This window comes from Dermacentor variabilis, chromosome 2 (assembly GCF_050947875.1).
Source record: "Dermacentor variabilis isolate Ectoservices chromosome 2, ASM5094787v1, whole genome shotgun sequence".
In the NCBI taxonomy this organism is placed as follows: Eukaryota; Metazoa; Arthropoda; class Arachnida; order Ixodida; family Ixodidae; genus Dermacentor; species Dermacentor variabilis.
Genome location: NC_134569.1, coordinates 130,983,404 through 130,999,971, shown reverse-complemented (window position 1 = coordinate 130,999,971; position 16,568 = coordinate 130,983,404). Strand labels below are relative to the sequence as shown.

General features: G+C 47.1%; 1 protein-coding gene across 1 annotated transcript in view; it reads left to right on the top strand.

Moving 5' to 3' along the window:
* Positions 1–8,070, top strand: part of LOC142570447 (uncharacterized) — a 133,315-nt gene extending 125,245 nt beyond the window's left edge. The window contains exons 13-16 of the mRNA XM_075678831.1: positions 1,240–1,335; positions 6,354–6,424; positions 6,996–7,139; positions 7,837–8,070. Of these exons, the coding sequence (XP_075534946.1) occupies positions 1,240–1,335; positions 6,354–6,424; positions 6,996–7,139; positions 7,837–8,035 (510 nt within the window). The 3' untranslated portion in view covers positions 8,036–8,070. The remainder of the gene's footprint in view (positions 1–1,239; positions 1,336–6,353; positions 6,425–6,995; positions 7,140–7,836) is intronic.
* Positions 8,071–16,568: the final 8,498 nt, after the last annotated feature.

The following is a 16,568-nucleotide window of genomic DNA, read 5'->3' as shown; positions in this document are numbered from 1 at the left end:
GCATGGCGCCACTGATCCATGGTCCAGCTGCGATCTCTGCCGCAAGTCATAGCTGGACGCAAATGCCAAGTGCGGTCAACGAATGGCCGCAAGGACGGGGAGGTCATTTAAGTCTGTGCTATTGTCGACTGAAATGGCTGTGTTGCGGCAGATGTCGTTAAAGTAGTACTGGAAATTGCAGTCTAAGAATCTGCAAGAAGACGGTAAGCAAAGTAGGACGATTATGATCAAGTTTGAAGCTCTCAACTGTTTGCTGGACAAAGTAAAGCTTACACTGGTCCGACAGACCCCGTAAGAACGCAGGTATACCTAGAAAAAGACAAGTAGCCCGCTGTGAGCATGGGAAATGCGCAGTTAAAGAGCGGCATGGGTGTTTCGTGAAGCGTCCCCGTCTTGAGGTGGAAGTAGAGGGACCTCTAGAGATTATGTACTTTCTTCTGGAACAGACGGCGACCTGTGCCAGGCGCCCGCCCCAGGGCCTCAGTCCCGCTTCAGTCTCGACCACCATGAGCGACAGATATCTTGGAGTGGACTGTGCATGAGCGGGTTCTTTTCGCGTGAAACATTGTTTGTCTTTTTATAGGCACTCTGCGGTAGGAGTTAGGCTCCTGTCTCCCCTCGTTTCGGGCTTTCTGATATTAAGCAAGACGCTTCCGCGGTGAAGAGATTAAAACTAAGGTAACACTGCTAAATCAGAAACGAAGCGAGATAGTCAGCTACCTGCAGAATGCCTCGGATAACGTGGATTATTCCAGTGCGAATATAAAAGGTGCTCCCTCCGTGCCGCTCTAAAAACAGCTGTACGGGAGACCCTTCTAGCTAAACAACATCCTGGTATCATCGTCTCACACAACACAGCTGCAGAAGGCCACAAAAGCGCTGCTGCAAGTCCTGAAGGAAACCGGAAAGAGGGAACGTCACTGCATGGACCTCCTTTTTTTCGTTCTTTTCATGCCCAGAGAGAATCGAGACGAATGTTCTTTTCTTTATTTTGTTCAAACCAAAAATTTGATAATTTATTATTAATAACTTTTCTTCTATTTCTTCATGGCGAACGTGCGCACGTTCGGCTTTAAAAGGAGATGCAGGTGTACCAGCAAATGACTTGGACGTAATTCAAGAAGGGTACGGTATGTTCAAATATCCACGGATGTAACGCTCCAGATATTCAAGGAAACCTTTTGAAATTGTGCACCATCGTCTTTGAATGCTCTCCACTGATATTTTTGTTTCTTGCAGGGGATATTTGTGAGCTACGGGAGGCTCTTTCTTGGAGTCCCATACGGTATTTTCAGAGTTCTCCAACTCGTTGATGCAACGCTTAGCCTCGGCCAGGTAAGTAGCACGTCGACATTCGGGGACTATATATTTTAGTTGAGAAATTGTAGTCCCATATTAGTCCACTTAAATCCTAACGCTTACAACGCAAGCAGAGCAGGTTGCATATTGTGAAAACTAGCACTAAGCTATATGTCGCCTCGTGCCTCTCCGTGCTATTCAAATTTTACAGATCATTACGCTGGTATAAACAATTCCATCCTCGCTTCGAAAGTTTATTGGGAGTCAGCCTAGCTAGATTCTGTCAAATAAAAGGAAATTTAGAAATTGCAACTCTTCAAAAAAATGAAATAAAATAAATAAATAAATAAATGTACGAAAATAAAGAGCCATTTTTATCATTACGTCATTTACGGCTGTCAGTCGGTTAGTTCGCTTGAAATATCTGCATTCAGCTTCAATGAAAACAGAAGGTCATGCAAAAAAAAAAGCCCAGCATTTATGTGCGTTATCCAAGTAGTCAAAAAAGAATTCACTAATGAACACCTTAAATATTCACGTTAGGGCACACGTTGCAATTGCGAAATTGAAGCTCAAAAGCAGTGAAGTCATCTGTCCATCCGAAAAGTTCTTAAATTACCGCCAATAATGAAACGTGTGCCATAACTTTCAAAAGAAGAAAATGCATTGGCATTCCACTTAAAAGTTTCCCAGAAAAAAAGATAAAGAGAAAAAAAAAACTCCACTCGATTGAATATATTTTGCTTGCAGAAAAAGAAAACTCGAGAAAGGTTGGTGTACACTCCTGGTATTGAAGAACGCCACCTAGAGTGAGACCAAGTGAAAGATACAGACACAGAAAGGCCCATATTTTTTACAGAAAACCAACTATGAACTTATAGTTAGCGCTGGCAAGAGAGAGAAGACAAACGAACGTTGATGCTAGGACGATTTGTTTCTATTATGCGCCCGTAACGACTACGAAGCTTTAAGGACACTGTACGAACCGGTTTCACTCTCGCTGAGTTCACCTTAGTAGAGACATAAACACTTTTTGCTTGCGCAATTTGTGGTTAGAGCAAGAGACACGTAAGGACTATGTATCCATACGAAGTGTAATGGGGGGGGGGGAGGAACTCGCCGAATTCTATGCAATGGTATGGTGAAGTGTCTTTATAGTGGAGCTGATTCTGGTTTCAGTAACCGAAAATCCGTCTAATGTAAGTTACGACGCAGTCAGCATGTTTCCACCGGTAGTCTAGAGCATGGCGTCCCAGCGCGCCACCCTATCTCGGAGGCTATGCATAGATTATAAAGTGGCGCTGATGGGAAGTCACATGTAAGACCCCCTCCTCTTCCCCTCCTGAATAGCCACATGCACGTGTGAAGCCACGTGCACAAAAGTTAGACGAATAGATGTATGCTGTACGATTGCAGCGCTATATATGCTTCCTTATCGCAACTTGCGTAGCAAAATCTGTGATGTAGATGCGAGCTCACAGATTTAAAGTTGTCAGCGCTCTCCAGCGTCCAATGGTAAGATAATCTGCCCACGCACGCGCAGTGGGGTGCCGTGATGCTTGGCGTAGCTGAACGCAGACGCGACACATGCGTCGTACCCTAAATCCTACAGCAGTGGGTGACACCCGCACTCGTTTGACAATGCAAGCACGAGAAATGAACTTCTCGCAAATACACAGTTAACTGCAACATTCAGATGCCAATGTAGTCGGGCGGCTGGGCACGTGCGTGCGGCAGGAAAAGCGTTATATCTTCGAAAGTTAATTAATGCAAGGCGTGCAGCAGCTTGGGAACAGGGTTAGCAATGAAAAATTAGAAGTCCAGCAAATTGAACCTTTCGAACGCGCTAAATCTCTCGGAACCAATCCTCCCAATGCGCCTTGAGAAAACCTCCTGAATCGAGACTGTAATTGGAAATATAGCGACTATGTAAAGGTCATGAAGAAACGGGACTGGAAGGAAAGTTTGCTTTCCGTTGGTACCAAAAAGAATAAGCGATAGACAACGTAAAATACGTTAAACCTGTTCTCTTTTGTGTGTGGCTGTACCAGTGGTGGAAGTATATCTTGCCGTGCTTCACGCTATGTATCGCTTTGCAATAGCGGGACTTCGCTTAATTGTATTTATCTCCGAGAGCTTCTAGCAGCCGGTCTTGAAGCGTGCGATGCAACAGCTACCTGATTTGTCTCAGACATCGTGTGCACTGGAACTATCTCCTAAGATAAAATGCTCAAATGGTTAGAAATGTAAATACCGCACAGCCAATTGTTATATTAAACAGGTCGTATCGGAGCGCTCCGCCACCTCCAATACCAAAAAACAAAACAAAAAAACGCAATATGTTCAACGTTATCACCGAGCAAATGTCCCTGCAGCTGAGTTAATTGGCGCACTCCCCCCCCCCCCCCCCCCAACGTTTTGAAACGTATTATAGCCACTTCTGCTGCAGCACGTTAAAACGGTACTGCTGAGCCCAACAAATAGACCGAAACACTGGGGTCGTTAGTTCCATTGGAACTACTGAATTATACTAGTTTTTCGTCTTCCTTCTTGAATGTTACGGGGATCACAGGTGCCCCTACACTCAACTCTCTGAACTGTATGCACTGTACTGGAGTTCTTATTCAGCGAATCCACCAGCACGCCGATGAAGTAACGGGAAGCAGGGTATGAACTGACGATTACGACCGCAGATCGCTTTTTACCATTAAAGTGTGCAGGGGGAAATTGCGTGTTTGCGGGATCTGAACAACCAGCATGTGCTAAAAAATCATATTTGTTGTGTCACCAAACAGAAGCTGAAAGAGAAGGTTATTTGCTGTGTAAGGCTGGAAGCAGAAACCGCTAGATTTAGAGAAAATACTGTGAGGCCGGCGTCACAGATTAGAAGAACGAATGTAGAGAAAGGGATACTGCTATCTTTGGAGGCTAAAACAACCACAAGCACCACAATTGTAAGAGGGTCAAAGCGAAAAAAAAAAGCACTGCGAAGCAACAAGAACAAACACACACGCAAAAAAAGAAAGGAAGAAGTAAACTATATTTTCAAATTATTTTGCAGCGCTATGGTACCTAATTAAAACTGACTTCAAATCCATTCCAGTTACCTTTTAATTTCGCAATTTTCATTTACTATTTTCGCTTCAATTTCTTTTCCTCAAAATATTTATTACCTTTAGCCCTCGTACCACCCAATTAATTGCCGATCCCCCACAGTGTGTTGCGCCATTTTATAGAAGAACTACGAACCAATCATCCGGTCAGGTGTGCTTGCAGACAGAGGCTTCGTAAGAACAATGACAAAGATTTCACTAGCTCTGCTATAGAAGATCTTGCCAGGCATGACGATACGTTCTTGGGACGTTAAATACGCGAACTATCAGCTTTCATTTCGCAACAGCAATATTCTCGAAAAGACAACACAAAGAAAACGAGAAAACGAAAGATGTCGAGGGAGGGTGGTCAGTTATAATCTCACTGCGTAGAAAGCCTCGTAAGAACAAGCGCTGAACAGGTGGGCGCGGTCTCATTACCCCATGTCGCTCACTACCACTACTAGCAGCTGCAAAAGCAACGCGTAACTTTCTGCGCCAAAATAGCGCATATAATTCGCTTTGTCCTTTAACGCGTGGCAGTTACGACATCACGTACGGAGAGAACCAGATTAAGTGTTCAAAACTTCGCCGGGGGCAAACTAAAACCAGTGACCGAGACGAACGGAAGGAAGCTGGAGCTACTTTCAGGAGCGTAGATTTAATTTTGGCTGGTAAACCGTAAACTGACGACCAGTGTGAGCATCCGTTGCTTCTATTAGAAACTCTAAAATTAACTACAGCTGGCATGTGTGTCATGGCAAGAAATTTGCGCTGCCACGGTTAAGACGAGAAGGCTTGCTAGTACATTCTTCTGGAAGATGGAAGACGGCACGTAAAATTGAGAGAACGAAACTAAGATGATTGTGTTTTGAATTTCTGTTCGTACTTATGGCAGTTGCCGGCGACGTCGCCCTGCCTCGTTCCATCTTCTTCGGAACGAAATCACAATTTGCCATTGGCACTCGGCGAGCGCATTTTCAGCATGCGTGGGAGGACGTAAGGCGCATTTTCTTGCTGTTTGACAGATTATGGGCAAATAACCATGTACAAGCGCACTGAAGAGAGGATTCGGCGCGAGTTGAGTGCCGAGGAAGGATGAGGAGGAGGGGGAGGGCCGGGTTCGGCGAGGTTCTTACGCGCTTCGCTCGCTTGTCCACGAAAGTTCTGCGTTGCCGTTGCTTCTGGTTGCACTGCAGAAGCGAGGGGCAGTTTCATAGCCGCAAGACCATGACGAACCGAGCGCCGCGGCGCACAGCTGTCGTTACTGTTGCTTCTACTATAGTGCATACTGCACTGCGAAAGAGCCGCGTGCTCGAGTGACCGTCAAAAATTGGGCGGCCAGGACTCGTACGCTTCGTTCGGAACCTGGAAAAGCGCAACTCATTTCGGCAGCGGTGGCTAGCCTGGGCGGCTGCTGTGAGTCTGCGCCTCTCTTGGTACGCTTTATTTCTTCTTGCTTCTGTTCATTCACGTGTGCTGACCGGCCTTGCTTTTCGTCTTTTTTTTTTCTTTCACCCGACAAGAGGAACGACACTGCATTTCGATCCACGCATGGTCGGATCCTCAATTGCGAAGAACGAAGGATCCCAGCAGCGCTAATCCGCGCGGAGCGGCATCATCAGCAGCAGCAGCAGCAGCAGCAACAATAAATCCTGGCGCGTTCTGTTTCTACAGCACGGGTTCCTCCCTTCCTCAATCTCTCTTCCCTCTCTTCACCCCTTGCTTTAGCGTTCTCAAAGAACAGTTCGTTCGGGTACTTCGATGTTTCTTGCGCCGTTTCCCCCAGTGTTTTGCGTGCTTACTGCGCGATGTATTTGGCGCACGTACCCCCACTGCCTGTCGCATTTCTCTTCTCTGTGTGTTTTTCACTTCCCTGCGAAACACTTCGATCGTCTTTCATGCTGCTGCTGCTCCTACTACTGCTGCTGGATGTAACACACTAATCGCTACACGTTTCAGGGGCTGCTTGTCTTACTGACGTGCGGACTGGAAGGAAAGCTGCTTAGTGAGGCGAAAGCACGGGTCCTGCTGTAAGCTAACACCGCTTTTCTTCGCTTTTCTTCCGTCTCATATCGTACTTTCGGAAACTATTATTTGCACGGCTTGGACTGTTGTTTTTTATCTTCTCGATTTCGATTCGGATTGCTTTTCCGTCTGCCTTTTTGTGTGTTTGTTTTATCGTGCCCATCGGGCTGACAGCCGCCATAATAAGCGGCGCTGTGTGTCGTAAGACAAACGCTAAGCTAAAGAAGAGAGAAAAAGATGGAACGAGATGAAAAGAAGGATCAGCGAGTGCAGGTTTTTTCCAGGTGCAACACAAACAGCCTGGCTCTCAGCTTCGGATTTCGTTTCGATTCTCGAAGCGAATCATGTAGGCTTCTGGCAAGAAGATGTTAGCTCTAGCGAAGGCCCTTCGCTGCCTTCATCGTAGCTCCTTGTTCTAGGGACTGGCTTCTTCATGCTCGTGAAGTTAGAAAGCCGCATTCCTGTGTCCGTCTTTTCTTCTCGACGTCTTCGTGCAATTGTGTTTTTCTCCTCTTCTTTTTTGTTTCCTTTTTGCGAGACCACGACTTGATCTACAGACTTACGGCGACGTTTCAGTTTACTGCGAATCGCGGGTAAACGGAGGCGCCCCAAGGAGCGGACCGTCTCTGCCGGATTAAGGAACGCGAACGAAATAGCCTGCCGCCAGTTCAACGTATACCATCGACGTGCCTTCGAGGAGTTCTTGGACGAGACTGAAGCGTGAGTTGCTGGCCTCCTGTTCATTGCTCGCGTTACGAACAGAGCAGTGGGGGCAGAACACACTTTCAAGTCCTCCCGGCACCAACTTCTATATATGTGTGTGTGTGTGCGTGTGTGCGTGTGCGTGCGTGTGTGTGTGTGTGTGCGTGTGTGCGTGTGTGCGTGCGTGCGTGCGTGCGGACATAACTTACTTCAACTATTTGCGAAACGCAACTGCTCTCGGTACTGGCCAAAGACGCCATGGTGACGATTACTGCTCTTTTAAATTGCCTGTCACGATGCAACTTACGTCACAAATCAAGCGGTTCAACCGGGAAGACATGTCGCGCACAACCTTTAGTCAAATGACACAGTCAGCCGGGGCTGATTAAATATTCATGAAAGTGAAGAGTGCGGAAAGGGTGCGCGATGTGTCGTCTGAATTTGTTTCTATATCAGCCGATACTAGATCATGTGACGCCAGTATGCATCTGCGCAGTCCATAGAAATTTGAAGAAGTGGACACCAAAGCGAGATAGTATGGTTAAGAAGGCATGGATTTAAAAACCGTGCTTGTTAGTTCATCTTCAATACCATGGTCCACCTTACTGGCTGTTATAGGGCTATGCGACGCGTTTGTTTCTTCTGGCTGCCGTTGTGCAAGTTCCTTTTCTGTGCGAAAAATTAAGCAGCGCAATACGTCTCTTCTATTGCGCAGTGGTGTTCCAATGTCTCTGGCTCGATCCGGCTTCCACGGGCACCGGCTTGTGGACTGGCTATTGGATGCGGGCCTGGTTAGGAGCCGCGATGAAGGCGTGGTCTACGGAAGGCGCTTGCTGGAAGGAGGCCTTCTAGTACACATGGAGCGTGGCATGCACTTCTACGACGGGCCGTACGACTACATCTTCGTGTTTTAAAGTTTCGGCGCATATTGAAGGACGCTGCGCAAGAGTGTTTGCCAATAAAGAATTCTTCTTTTCTTTATTCTAGCAGAAATGAATTTAGTTTATGTCTTGCTGTGAAAAGCACTGCAAGGAGCTGTGCGGAAGCTAAACAATTTGTTTGAAAGGTACTGGGGAAGGCGGAGGGGGAACCCTGTGGGCTCTGTGTAGGCTGTTTTCTTTTTGTTTTGTTTGCCGGTCTAAGTTCGATTAAATAAGGAAACTAGAAAGTGCAGATTGCACTGTTGGTTACTAGCGTGGGCAAAGATCAATGAGACTGTGAATGATGAGTTCCAAACAAAGACTAAATTTTTCTTCTGTCACGAGACGAGTGGGTGGGGGGGGGATGGGAGTGCGCCCACAGACTTGTCTCTCACGTGCATAACATGATGCCACAGAGCTATTAACTAGCCATTTAAACGCCCGCCAGCTTTAGTGACGTGCGGATGGCTTTCACTACAGCACTATATTAAAGCATAAATAGAAGCCAGCGCAGATAAGGCTGATATTCCTATAATAACTGAATTTAGTTCTAGACTTGAATACATCACGGCAAAGTGTGGAAGATGTTACACTGAACCAAAATATCAGGATTCGAACTTACTAATACATTGAACGACTACTTGGTGAATGCTACAGATGACGTGATGTCTGGTGGGCGTATTCAGTTTTTTTCCTGATCGAAATTCGTCATCTATGTTTTAGAAGGCAGCACTTAAGCGCACCCGTTCCTACGTTGAGCGTCGGCGTGCCTGGTTGACGGAACCGAGCGAATGCGAAGCGCAGATTTGAGTCAAAGAAGGTGATAGGGAAGAGAGAGCAAGGAAGAAAGCGGAAGAGGAGGCTACAGTGAAAGCATGAGGCGGAAAGCACAGGAGGCGACTATGGCGAAAGGGTGAAGAGAAAAACAGAAAATGAAAAAAAGGCACCTAGAAGCAATCAGAAGGAACACAACAGCCTTCGAAGCCACCGAAAGTCGTGAGTTCGAGCGCATGAATTAACTCTATCTAATTAACTTTGCCTTATTCGGCATGATGAGCAGCATCGAAGCCAGCTGTGGAAGAAGACGACTACTAGCGTCGACCATATCTACGTTCACAGCGCCTTCTCTTTGTCGGCATTCCAAGCGCTTGCGTAACTCCTTTCCTTTCGCTCTCCCGTGGTGGTGGTGCCCTGGAAACGTCACGCGTGTCCAGTTTCCTGCGGCTCCTCGGGGCGGCAGTCTCGTAGCCCACGCGAATGTAAATAAAAAGCTAAAAAAGACAGGTTGCCTTTCTCCTTTTTGAATGTCACTTCTCTTCTGTCGTCGTAATGGGGAGGACGCGTGTATTCCGCACTCCCGAGGAGCAACGCGCCTACGATGAGTGACGTCCCACGTGCGCTTGGCGTTTTGTGCACGACCTTCATCCGTGGGGCTTGGCGCCCACCGCCGACGTTTACATTCACGCCTCTGTTCCTGCCGTCGCTCTTCGTAGGCGCGTTGCTCCTCGGGAATCCGGACTATGATAGAATTATTATAATAATAACAGAGGTAATACGAGAATATATGTGCGTACCTATCGTCGCGATGACCACCGAAGAAGACAAAAATTGGCAGTCATTTTAACATATGCATAAGACCGTGAACGCGAAAGCTTGCGCCCTCAAGAGGCATTCATTAAATTACGTCAGATCCTCATTCGATTGCATTGTCACTTATTATTACTTTTACCTGGTCAGAGGCAACGATAAGAAACATTACACAGCCACCTGCGAGTAGGAGTTTTTTTCACAAACGCCTACTCATTTCTAATTGGAATGGCAGACAGACCCAATTGCAGCACATGTGGTTTTGAAGAAACCACCAAACATCCCCTGCGTGACTGTCCCGCATACGAAGATGAGACGAGTGGTCTTCGGACAGCTTTGGAGCACTTAACAACAGGCCCTTCACAGAGGAGAAGATGTGCTATGTGCATGTGCTATGTGCAAGGCCACAAAGGCGCAGGTGCGTTTCTTGAAGTGCACCAGCCTGTACGACTGCCTGTGAGTGACTTAGCGATGAATGCTTGTGTATATAGCAGTGTAAACTGTGAACTTTATTCCTTCTCCTTTTCAACCCCTTTCCCCCTTATCCAGTGCAGGGTAGCCTACAGGACTCAGCTTGGTTAACCTCCCTGCCTTTGCCTTATGATTTCTCTCTCTCTGTTATTGTTTTGTCCCACCAAGGGTCGTGGGTTCGCGTGCCTTAATTGACGGTACCTTATTTAACTGCGCCTTAATTCAGTTCGCCCTAATTAGCACCAAAGTTTGTGGGTTCGACTCCCACCAAAGGTCGTGGGTTCGAGTGCCCTAACTAACTTTATATTAACTGTGTCTTCGCCTTAACTCCAGAGGTTGTGCGTTCGACTTCCACATAAGCTCCAGGCTTCAACTCCCACTGGAGTTCGTGGATTCGAGTGCCTGAATTAACTCTATCTTAATTAACCTCGCTTTTTTAGCATAATAAGCCGCATAAGAGACAGCTGTAGAAGAAGACGACGAATGCGTGAGCCGCGGCACGAGCGCGTGTCTGCGTGTGGCGAGCTGACATGACTTTCTGTACCGCACGCGACATTTTCCAGACCGTCGGGGGTATGAACCACTTATGGCTTTGGCCTTAATAAATATGTTCGCACCGTCGTTCAAAATTCTGTGACACCTCTGTGCCCTGTGCTAAACAGCTTCGCTGGTCATCCTCCTTCACAGAGTGGAATGAGTCATTATTTTTGCAACTTTCGTATGGCACTAGTGAAACATAGCTGGTAAACCATATAAAAATTCTGGGAGGAGGAGGAGGAAGAAAAACTTCATTTTCGTCAGATGTGGGAGTTCTTTAAATTACCGGGTTCTTTCTTCTGCCTGGCGGTGTGAGGTGGCCGTAAGCCTTTGACTTTCCGTGATCTCCAAAGCCTAGTTGACGGTTCGCAGCTAGACCGCGGGATCCGAGCGGGGCACCGCTACCTCTCAGTCCGAAGTGTTATTAGGTTGGAGTTCCGCCCCTAGGCTTTAGCACGGGGCAGTCGTCCGATATATGTGTGCGGTCTGCCATATGAGCGTCACAGTTTTTGCATTTAGGTGAGAAGCAGCTCGAATATGTTCGTGAATACTTGTAAGGGTTGGCAAATGAGCCAGTTTGCAACTGTCTCCAGGTGTCCTGTTGCAGTTTATTCCGTGATTTATGTGGAGGGGGTATTCTTGTCTGCCTTCGCGGGTAGCTCATGGTAATTGCGTGGAATGTCACCATGCTATTTCTCGTTGAAACCAGGTCCAGGCCTCCCACATCCCGGCTGACGAAACCTCGGGCATAAGTTCTGTGAATGTGATGATGATGATGATGATGATGATGATGAAAAGCTTTATCCCTCTTTAAAGGGAAGGGGGCGACGGAATAGAGGGTGGGGGGAGGAACTACCTGAAATAGGCCTCCTTTATCCTCTCAGCCCACTCCAGGATAACCTCCTGAAGATCGGGCCTGGAGCTGCGCAAGGCAGCCTCCCACTGTTCCTCACTAGATAATAATTCCTTGAGGAAAGGGGGAAGGGGGTGCTTAGGGCACTCCCACATGATGTGGTTTAAGTCTGCTTTGGGAGAGACACAGAATTTACAAGAGGGAGAAAGGTAAATGGCGGCATGAATGCCGTGGAGGATGTAATGGGACGGAAGGGTGCGAGTCTGCAGCTGTCGCCACAGAACTTCACACCTACGCGGGAATTTGCCCATGAGTGGCGGAAAGGTTAAGGGGTGAGTTACGTTTTCAAACAATGTGCTTTGGAACGAACATATGATCAAGTTTGAACAGTTTGATCAAGCAGTTATCGCACGTTGTAGGTATGATATATAGATGCAAGACAGTGTTACCATTTAAAGTAAGGCTTTTAGTTTCTAAACCACTTTTTTACTCACTCCTTTCTTATGTTTTTTGGCATGGGACTCCACAACATTTAAGAACTTCGTTCGTAAATGTTTCGAAGCGGTGGCTCGAAGTGGTAGTGGTTCGCCGCAGTGGTGATCGAAGCGGTGATTCGCAGCCGTGGCCTAGCTGCAGAGCATCCGCCTCGTATGCGAGAGGTACTGAGCTGAAATCGCGGTGGCGCCTGAAACCAACGGGTTTTTTTCTAAAGGGCAGAGATGTCCCATGGCCTGGTGCTCGGCTTCTTGCGGGCTTTCGCACCCAAAAGGGGGCCCAAAAGGAATTTCTTGAGTGGTGTCTGGGCGCCTCTTGTCCAACCGCAGACGGTGTTGTAGAAGAGCAGCCGGCCACGTCTGCGGGAGGCAATTGTTCCCGCCAGGTAGACTGGTGAAACCTGTACAAGCGCACTCCCGACCTGGTGTTCAGCCATTATGGGACCTCAACGCTTGAAACAAGGTGTGCTTCTCACACCAGAAGGCGTCCCCATGCCAATAGGTTCATCTTGAGCTTCAGGTTGAACCACCACGGGAGCGGGCGAAAAATCCTTTTCCCGACATCTAGGAGAGTGACACGCCGTCATGTCTTCATGTCGTCGTTTTATAGTTGTCATCACTTCACTAACGTCATCCCTTTATCGCCGTATCGCCTTCATCGTTTCATCGACGTCTATCTTTGTCATTGCATTGTAATAATACTATCGTCATCCAATCGGGATTATGCCACCTTTGTCAAGTCTTCATTATTTGACAGTCGCTATCATGCCTCCATTGTCAGACCGTCATCGTAACGCTGTCACAGTGATACCTTCGTCACCACAGAAGCTTCGTCATCCGACTCTCGTCATGCCGTCGTCGTCACGCCATCGTCGTCTTAGAAGCTTTATAATACAGTCATCGTCACACCATTGTAATCACGCACTCGTTGTCATACAATCGTAGTTATGAATTTGTCATACCGTCGTCGGCATGCCATCGCGGTCGTTCCATCGTCATCGTTGTAACTTCAACATCCGACTCTCGTCGTACCGTTATCGTCATGCCATCGTCGTCACGCTCTCGTTTCATCATCGCCTTCCATTCAGTACCATCATCCCCTTGTCGTCATGTCCTCGTTGTCATATAACTTTCGTCGATCCATCGACAACATTCCTTGTTCGTTACCGTCTCGCAATCATGCGTTTGTCATCAATCATGATAAGGCCGTCGTTGCCAGGACATTGCATCGTCGTCCCTAAACCGCTATCACGTTTCCTTCGTCCCACCGTTGCTGTGATGTCGTCTTGGTCGTGCCATCGTCATGATTCTCATTTATTCATCGGGTTGTCGTCATACACTCGTGGTAGGTTTATCGTCATCACTGCAGTTTCATCATCCGACTCTCGTCATGCCATCGTCGTGACGCGCATCTTAGTCACACAGTCGTCATGCATTCGTTGTCATACCGTCGTCAGGATGCCGCCGGAATCGTTTCATCGTCGTCGTTGTAACCTCGGCATCCGACTCTCGTCACGTCATCGTCGCCATACCATTAGTCATGCCATAGTCGTCACGCTGTCGTTTCACTATCGTCATCACTTCGGTAACGTCATCCTATTGTCGTCACGACGTCGTCATCATAACACTTTCCGCAATACATCGACGTCATTCCTTGTTTGTCATTCCATAGTAATCATGCCGTCGTCATTCAATCGTGAATATGCCGCCTTTGTGATGCCGTCGTCGACACCGCGTCGTGGTCACATACACGCTATCATGCACACGTTCTCATACCGTCCTAGTCGTGCCATGGTCGTCATACCCACTTCTTCATCCCGTTGTCGTCATACCGTCATCGTCATCTCATCGTCCTCATGTCGTCGTCAGTTTGCCGTCGTTACTCTATCATAATTTATGGATCGAAATCTCATTGTCGCCATGACGTCGTCGTTACACAGTCGTTTGATCAATATCACTTCTTCTTCGTCATTTCATCCTCAATGCACCGGCGTCACGCAGTAAACGTCATGTATCCACGCTGATGGACGACCCTGACAAGCGAGTGTCGTAGCAAAGTGGGACGATTTCGGAGTATGTGGCGCATAGCCGAGGCAAGCGAAAGTTTCAAAATTGCCACTATGCGCGTTCAATAAACGTAACTTCAAGAATATGGGCTGTCGCTGCATTGCCGGATTACTGCTTGCATTAGTGACAGCCATCGTGATATGAGTTCTGCCGTAATATTGCAGCCAAACGCAGTCCACGTCTCTGGACGTCACCCAACTCTCCTCGCGCGAAACGCTCCTGCGCCTTCGAGTGGGACAGCACTCCAATGCTTCAAAGGCGCCGGCGATGCCGGTTTTGCGTCGAGGAACGTTCACACAGTTGATATCCAAAAAAAGAGAGAGATAAAGAGACAAAGAAACGCAGGGAGGGTAACCAGACGTACGCCCGGTTCGCTACCCTGCGTGGGGTAAAGTAAATGAATGATTAAAATAAAAAAAAAGGAGTAGGCGAATGAGAAAGATAGTTCAGCCGCCCAGCAGTAAACGCAGGGTGTCAATTAGAGTGTTTTCGAGTACGTTGGTTTTTGAAAAAGTAGTGAGAACACGCGTCGCCTCCTTAGTTGATGATAGATGAGGCAAGCACTTTGCCTTCGTACGACGCCTTGCAGAAATATGAGGAAAATTCTATCTATCTGGCCGTGTCTATCGAGAACTAATGCAAGCGAATGGAACAATCTGATGAGTTGCATCAGCGTGAAATATCCTTTCCTAAATCGTTGTTGAAGCTTAGTTTATAAGGAGTGTTTTTTCAAGAAATTATGTATGCTAGTATCAATAATGCATTCAATAATATAGCAACACAATGAAGTTAATGAAGTTGGTTGGTAATTTTCTAGCATCCAATGGTCTTTCCGTTTAAAGATAGGCACAACACTGGCTTTCTTCCAGTGCCTGGGGAAACGAGCATACAACGAAGAAACACGAAAAAATGATAACTGAAAATTTTGCAAAGCATATGGCATTTCGACTTGGGATATGGTTCCAGACGACAAGATAATTGGTTTATCCTAATTCAATTGCACAAATATCGATACCGCACCAGGGCACGAAATAAACATATGCGTCAGTTGTTACTGAAGGACTATGAGGTTAGGTGGCCAATGTGGATAAGGAGTTAGGCCACGTTATGATGACATTGATCGAAATGCTCGGCAATGTCACTCGTGACTGTGAAATTGGTTACCTCAAATTAAGTTTGGGATACTTGTTTTAAAACGGAGGACCTTCGTTGGCTCTTTTGTAGGATGTTGTGATGCTTGCCGCGCGGTGGTTGGACTTTCAGTGCAGATACTGAAGGCGTCGATGTAAACGGCTCGTGTCGTTGCGCAACTGAGTCGCGGCAATGGTCTTCGCCGAATGTCAACTATTAAACCACTTAGGGACGCACACGTGCTTGCGCTCGTGAGCTCTGGGCTGTCTCAAGGTGTGGATACTGCGGTGTAGCGCTCGGGGCGGACAGTCCCCTTCTTCGCCCGCCACCCTATCCTACCCTGTGGATGCTGCGGAAGGGGAGCACGGCAGTCGCCTTCCACCTCGCGCCGCTGCGGAGAGTACACATGCGATGAATCGGCTTATATGCGCCGCCACCTGTACTAACTCCACACAGGAGCCGATTAACGTCGCTATTCTCTATGAGATTACGCAGTGAAGCAAGCGCTACCTAAGTATCCTCACTGCAACGAGTGTACAAGCGCTTCATTCTTTTAATAATAAAGGGAGATAGGGAGATAATGGAAGAAGCAAATGCAAGGAGGTTAACCAGACTGAGTCCAGTTTGCTACCCTACACTTGAGGAGGGGAATTGGTAGTGAAAGGGAGAGAGAGAGAAAACAATTACTTCGTATAGAGCCGTTAAGCTACTCGCTTATATTGACAAGCACCGTTTGCGGTTTCTACTGATTATAATATAATTTGTCGCTGATATAGAACTTACTGATGTAACTTAAAATAAAGCTGGACAAAGGACTGTCAAAGTTATGATCTCTTGAGCAGCGTACAGTCCATCTTTTACGAAACAAGCCGGCGCATGTTTTCTTCTGCTTTTTTTTGAAATCTTCGAACTTTCCTCTTCTTCTGACCAAAGCTGCGAGTGATTCGAGGCTTGTTGACCATTTTTGGTTTGCACAATTTTTTCTAAACATAAGAGAGAGTTGGTTTTATATCGCGTACAGAGAGCCGAAATGCCATGGTCGTTGAAATCGGTAAGGCCTGCTTCCTGATTTTCAATTGTACATGTATCAGTCGGTTTCTCGGAGAGCTAACATAGCGTCTCCCGTATGTATACGTGCGGAAAGCGTAAAGAACTGCTTAAAAAGGCACAGCAAAGCAGTTCAGAGCAGCTTCATGGTTCAAGCACTGACAAGAACAAAAGAAAGGTTGCCGTCATCTCCTAACACACAGGTTCTCCCATAGAATAAAGAAGATTGCTGGAAGGAGCGGCATCAACGTTGTATTTCCGGCGCCTAATAAGTTGGTCAGTCTGTGTAAAAACACAAGGCCAGAAAGAATCGAAGTTACCGCATGAGAAAAAGAACATA